The 6,872-nt window shown below is 33.0% G+C and overlaps 1 protein-coding gene across 2 annotated transcripts; it reads left to right on the top strand.

Moving 5' to 3' along the window:
- The first annotated feature begins 759 nt into the window (after positions 1-759).
- On the top strand, positions 760-4,346 carry LOC127091730 (growth-regulating factor 1). Of its 2 annotated transcripts, none has more exons than XM_051030420.1 (4): positions 760-1,407; positions 1,844-2,056; positions 2,361-2,787; positions 3,047-4,346. In XM_051030420.1, exons 1-4 carry the CDS (start codon positions 1,029-1,031, stop codon positions 4,008-4,010), a joined length of 1,983 nt encoding a protein of 660 aa, XP_050886377.1. In that variant the 5' UTR covers positions 760-1,028; the 3' UTR covers positions 4,011-4,346. The 2 variants fall into 2 exon arrangements, with proteins under 2 accessions (XP_050886377.1, XP_050886376.1); XM_051030419.1 differs by having other exon boundaries at positions 2,355-2,787.
- Positions 4,347-6,872: the final 2,526 nt, after the last annotated feature.

Here is a 6,872-nt window from a genome sequence, read left to right as displayed (position 1 = left end):
TATGATCGATTAAATATGTTGTATTTAATGAATATATATTTATAAGATAAAAAATTATTAATTTATCATATAATTATATAATAGTAGATAGATTGGACAGATTTTTAGCTCCTCAAATTCTCATAGAATTACGTTCTCTTCTCCGTCAAAAATGAAAAATTAAAATACAAATGAATTTAGGTTGAATTCACGTATATTCACTCGGCCACCATTTATTTATTAAAATCATTTTTTTAATAAATTAAAATTAAATTACATTATAAATAATAAAATAAAATAAATTTAAAAAAATTTCATATATATTTTAAATATTTTAATTAATAAATATAAATCAAAATATAAAAATATTAAATATATATTTAATATTTTAAATTATCAAAATTATAATAATAAAATAAATATGACGGATTCAGTGTGAGTATTAGTGTATCCATTATCTTATTTTATATTCTATAAAATAAGTCTTTTCTGTTAAATTTAAGACGAATGTAGATAAATATCATACATAATCATATAAATCTTTTAATATACATGAGTGATGTGTGATGAAATACATATCTTTTATCGGTTAATAATACAAACTCTATTTTCTATTTTATAAATTAAAAATATGTCATTGTTGAATATATATATATATATATATATATATATATATATATATATATATAATAAATTTATAATAATTTGAATTTTCCTTAAAAAATGGAATATTTAATTTTGTGATGAAAAGTTGATAAAAACCAAGTCCAGCCAGTTTCCTTCTCTCCCCACAACCTCTTTCCTATCTCTCCAATTATTTTATCTTTGCAAAGACATCAACTCCCAAAACAAAAACCATTCCGGTTTCTTGTTTCCCTTCTCTCTCTCTCTCTCTCTCTTGAGATGTGCCTTCTCTTTCCAAAGAGTTCTTCTTCTGTACTTTCCCTCATGTCATGGTATAATAACATAACACACCACTTCATTTCCTTACCTTAAACCTTGTCCACTTTCTTCTTTTTTTTTTTCTCTCTCTCACACTTTTTTTCTACATGGATCTTGGTGTAATGAGTTTAGATGGTTTAGTTAGTTCAGATCCTGAACAAAAATCCAAATGGTTCAATGGATCTGGTTTACTCAAACAAGAGAGATCTGGAACAAGTACTGAAGATGAGTTATTAAGAACTTTCAAGCTTGCAAAAACTGATCAACAACAAAGAAACTCTTCTACCTCTTCCCTTTTGAGATCTAATGTTACCACTCTTTTCTCTGATGCTCAACACCAACAACAAATGCTTAGTTTCTCAACTCCTAATCCTAAATCAGAATCTTTTTTACTTGACAAAAATGCCCCTACATTGTCTTATGCTTATCATCATCCTAATCATAATCATCATCCTAATCCAATGTCTACTTACAACAGAAACACAGGTACTATACTTCAATAGTTTTTTTTTTAAGGTTGTTTTTGGATATGGTATCCATTGTGGGGAGCTAAAACTATAAGGTTGTTAAAGGTCTTTTCATGGAAATATTTTTTGAGTGGTCTCATTTTTTTAAGTCATGTCAAGAAAAAAGTTTTTTTTTTTAATGTAAAATTCTTATCTTCTTCCTGTTTTAGTGAGATGGGTTTTGGTAAAATTTTGCACAGTATACTAGAGGGTACTAAAGAAGAAAATTTTATGAGGTATATAGTATATAGGAACAACAAAATTTCATTGGTTCTATTATGTACTGTTATCTTTTCTCTTCAAAATATTTTCTTTCCTTTTTCTATATAATGAATAAATAAAGTATATAGTTTTGTTCTGATTTTCTTTTTGAGTTCTGAAGTAACTTTTTTTTTTGTGTTGTTGTTACCCTTTAGGCTATGGTTCTGGAAGCATGCATGGAGGGTTTAATGGTGTTAGAGGGCCATTCACACCTTCTCAATGGATGGAACTTGAACATCAAGCTTTGATCTATAAGTATATTACTGCAAATGTTGCTGTGCCTCATCATTTGCTTATTCCTATCAGAAAAGCTCTTGATTCTGCTGGCTTAAGTACCTTCTCATCTGCACTCCTCAGACCTAATGCATGTATGTATTGTATTTGTACCTTTTTCTTGCTTGATTGATGGTGAAAAAGTCGAATTTGATAGGAGTATATCGAACTTTGTCTCTAGTTTTGTCTTTGAATTTTACATATGTTAAAGTTTGGGACTATTTGACTTATGTAAGAGTTGTGTGAAGGGGTTTGTCTCCTAGAATGCGCGGTAAACCATCATTCCTCTGTCGAGGAAAAGTGATTAGTGTTATGTTTGTTTCTATGGTTTTGTATGACTTGATGGAGTATGAGATTGGGCTAATTTGTTTGTTGTGTATTGGTTTGTTGAAGATGCAGTTGGGTGGGGAGGATTCCATCTGGGATACTCGAACAACACCGATCCGGAACCAGGAAGGTGTAGACGAACAGATGGAAAGAAATGGCGATGCTCAAGAGATGCCGTTGTCGATCAAAAGTATTGTGAAAGGCATATGAACAGAGGACGCCATCGTTCAAGAAAGCCTGTGGAAGGCCAATCGGGCCAGGCTCTCACCACTGGTGGAACCACAAATACAGCTACTACTAATGTTTCTTCTACCATTACTACTCCAAGTGGTTCGTCGAAGCAAATCAATGTCGCTGCTTCTCCTTCTTCGTCTATTGTTGTTCCCGGTGGCAACAACGCTACCAACACTCTTTCCTTTGCACATCAGGAACATTCTAAGAATATGAACAGCCTTATTGGACAAGATAATGCTTCTTCTGCTGCCAACACCATCAACAGGTCAGTTAACTATTGTTTCATAGTTTTATAGTGTGATTTGTTATTGGTCAATTCTTGACGTCATTATGTCCGCTACTGAGTTTTGCATCAATTGATCTTGTTTGTGATTCTCTGCAATATCAGAAATTGTGACTCTTAAAATCTGGTCATGAGCCCGTAAATTCTAGCTCGGGGTCCGAACTCGGGTACTCACGGTTGTGCGTGAGTTTATAGTATGGTTTACTGTGTTTTAAAGTATTTTGTATTTTGTTGTTTGCAGGATGTTCATGAATAGCAAAGAGAATAACAACAATAGTGAGAGGATGCAGGACGGTTCGGCACTACCGATGCTGCCACCAACCCTTGAGTTGAAACCGAAGGACAATAATTCCTTCATGATTCAAAAACAGCACATTCCTTATGATGAATCTTCAAGGAACAATGAATTCGGGTTTGTCACTTCCGATTCCCTGCTTAACCCTTCACAGAAAACCACTACCTTGCTTGGAACCAGAAACTTTGGTTCAGCTTCACAGAACCCTACAGACCGTGACACAGGCTCTCAACATTCACTCAGGCATTTCATCGACGACTTTCCCAAAACTCACTCTGATCATCACAATCATCATAACCGCTCGGGTGGTTTTTCTTGGCCGGAACTTGACATGCAGTCGGATAGGACACAGCTTTCAATCTCAACACCAATGACTGCCTCGGATTTCATGTCGTTCCCTTCCTCGGCCACCAATGAAAAACTCACACTTTCGCCTCTTAGGCTCTCAAGGGAAATCGACCCTATTCAAATGGGGTTAGGCGTCGGAAATAGTACTCCCAATAACAACGAATCATCAAACCCTAGTACTAATAATCCTGCCACAAGGCAAGCTAATTGGATTCCAATAACTTGGGAGAGCTCAATGGGTGGTCCACTCGGCGAAGTACTTCATCTTAGCACCATTGCTTGCAATGCAAGCGATGATCATTACGGGAGTAACAACATCAACAACAACAATTCCTCGGCTCTAAATCTCATGACTGATGGTTGGGACAATCACAATAGTCCACCGATGGGATCATCACCAACCGGCGTCCTTCAAAAAACAGCATTCGGATCACTTTCCAATAGTAGTGCCGGAAGTTCTCCAAGGGCCGAAAACAACAAAACAACTCAAGAAGGAGCTAGTTTGTGCAATGATCATCTAGGATCAACTCTTGGTAATAATAACACTTCCTTTACTCCTTAGAGGAAGAACAAAACAATGAAGAACACATGAAGAAGAAGAGAAGAACAAAAAGAACTTTGTTTTTAATATATGATATTATTATTATATATATGGTTTATTTATGTTGGAATTTGGAAAAAACATGTTTTTTGTTTTGTTTTTGTTTTTGTTATTAAAGTTGTTAATTACTTTCTTTACCAATACCATACCAACATGATTTGGATATGTTAGGTGTTTGGTTTGGTTTAGTTGACTTTTGCTTATGATGTTTTTCATGTGATGATGTTGGGAGTGATTTGGCAAAGTTTGTTGTTGTATGAAAAAACAGTAAGTGATGTTGGTTGGATTGTGGACTTAGATTTTTTTTTTTGAGATGGAAAAGTGGGGACTCATTTTTCTGATTTTTTGCATAAGTTGTTGCCGTAAATATTAATTTTTTCAAGACTTGATGTAATTTGTGGGACTCACATGGAAAAGGGTAATGAAAGTTAATGCAAATGCAACTATAACAAACACAGGTTTGTGTTGTCCTTTAATGAAGATGGATATTTTATGGTTTTTGTTTTCTAAGGTTCAATTCTTCTGTCTGAATTGTTAGAATTTGTTTTGTTATTGTTAAAATTAATGAGTTTATTCCAAGGAAATGAATTTATTGACATTTAGAAGGGTAGATTTTGGTAGTTGAATGTGGATTTGGTTTTAAGAGGGGAAGCCACCTATAATATTCAGATGAATTTATTTGCTATCCCACCTAGAATTTCCACTACCCAAAATTCTATTGATTCTATTTTGACTATCATCAATTATGGTATTGCAACTTTTTATTGATTGGATGAAAACAAGTTGACTTTTATACAAGTGAGAAACTCGGGACAATGAGTTGCATTTTAAATTTTTATAACTAATTTTAACATTTTACAGTGCAATTAGTTTTATATAAAAAATGAAATAATACATAATTTTATAATATTATTTTTCATTAATTAATATAGGAAAGAATATGTCTTTATTAGTTTTATCTATAGGGATCAAGGTATTTAAGGAGATATCTCAAATTGCAAATAATGTCTTATAGGTAACTTTTTATCTGAGAAATTTATTTAAAGAATGTTTCAGAAAAGAGTATTAGGCGTATTCTAATCCGATTACATTATAGTCTCATTCAATCAAATACTTTTAACAAGATAATTTAAGATAATCAAGTGAACTTTTACACCATTCATAAAAATTACAAATAAGTTTTCTTTTTGAGCCTATTGATTCCTATCTTTTTGTAATTTATATGCCATTTTCAACATCAGAACAACCTTCAAGAAGTGATTAGAACAACCTTCTTCCACGTAATGTCTTTACCCAACCAAACTTGAATCTTATCCCATATTCTTTTACCATTGGATAATTTAACTTTACATGATCAATATCTTCCTTCTGTCTGAAATAGAGTGCACAAACTTTCTCACGAGAGTTATAATAATTCCCCTTCTATATAATTGCATCCTTGTTGGTAACATGTGATGGAATAGTTTCCATCCAAATATCTATACTTTTGAGGGAACTCTTGAGTCTCACACCACATTTAGGATCTGATTTAAATTTTCATTTGGCATTGAACCATCAAAATCCTGCATAATTTTAGCATAACACGACTTAGTAGAGAATGTATTTTCACTTTCATGGCCAGACCACCGAGTCTTATTAATTACTACTAGGAGTTATCTCTGATAAATTTTTTGACAATACTTCTTTTTCTGCCTCTTCTGCTTCTTAGACATGACCCTCTTCTGATAATCTACAGTCAATTCTCCATTGTCAATTATCTCCACTCCACTCACCCATATTCCTTACACCGACTACTTTGTTAATACAGGTTTGATACAAGTTTGAGAATTGAATTTCCAAGGAATTCCGTCCCAACAATTTAGCTAACCAAAATGGAATATTCACCACTTCTCCTAACCTGTATGTTAGCATCTGCATAATCCCTTCAACCACATTACAACAACCTCCAATCTTCATCAAGTCTTTCAACCACAATGATTCTTTTGTTTTTTTCTTGGCCCATCATTAAACCACAATCTTCTAAGTAACTTATCATATCTCTCTTGAAGAATCCCCACCCAAATTGCACTATCTTCCTTGAGAAATCTCCAGATCCATTTGCTTAATAACTCTCTATTGAAACTACCTACATCCTTGATTCTTAATCCACCATTCATTTTATCTTTACATATAAATGTTGCACATATGTTCTTAAGGGGGATAAATGTTAGATCAGATGCTTAAGCCAAGGTATTCAACATCTTAAAACAGAATTGACAAATTATTGATAAACAAGATAATAAATGATAAAGCAATAAACAAACACAAATAATTGTTAATCCAGTTCGGTGCAACCTCACCTCTGTCTCGGAGGATTCCAACCCAAGAAAGGATATCTACTATTTTGAATTAGTACAATTAATCTTATAAGAACAACAACCTCATGTTGTTTAATGCCTCTTCCTAATCCTAGTGACTTTCTATTTAGGATTCCCCGTAAAAATGAGAATCCCTCTCACTTTCTCTCAATCACCAATACCAAGTGATCACTACAATAATCAGAATGAATATTATTGAATTATAACTCAACTAAACAAACCAAAATATACGCTTTAAGAAATGAATGAAAGTGCTAGAGTGGTGCACAAACAATAACACAAACAAATACTCAAAAGACAAATCCTAACACAAGGAATCTTTAATACTTGCACACCTCAAACGTTAGGTTTGAGTGTCCTTAGATATAAATGAAAACATTGGGCTTTTCCAACGGACATTATATGACGTCCAGAATTGTAAGATATTCTGTTAAGATTTGTTTTTCAAATATCCTCCAAAATGATT

Source organism: Lathyrus oleraceus, chromosome 6 (assembly GCF_024323335.1).
Source record: "Lathyrus oleraceus cultivar Zhongwan6 chromosome 6, CAAS_Psat_ZW6_1.0, whole genome shotgun sequence".
Lineage (NCBI taxonomy): Eukaryota > Viridiplantae > Streptophyta > Magnoliopsida > Fabales > Fabaceae > Lathyrus > Lathyrus oleraceus.
Note: the sequence above shows the minus strand (reverse complement) of the source record. Positions and strands in the feature narration are given on the sequence as shown.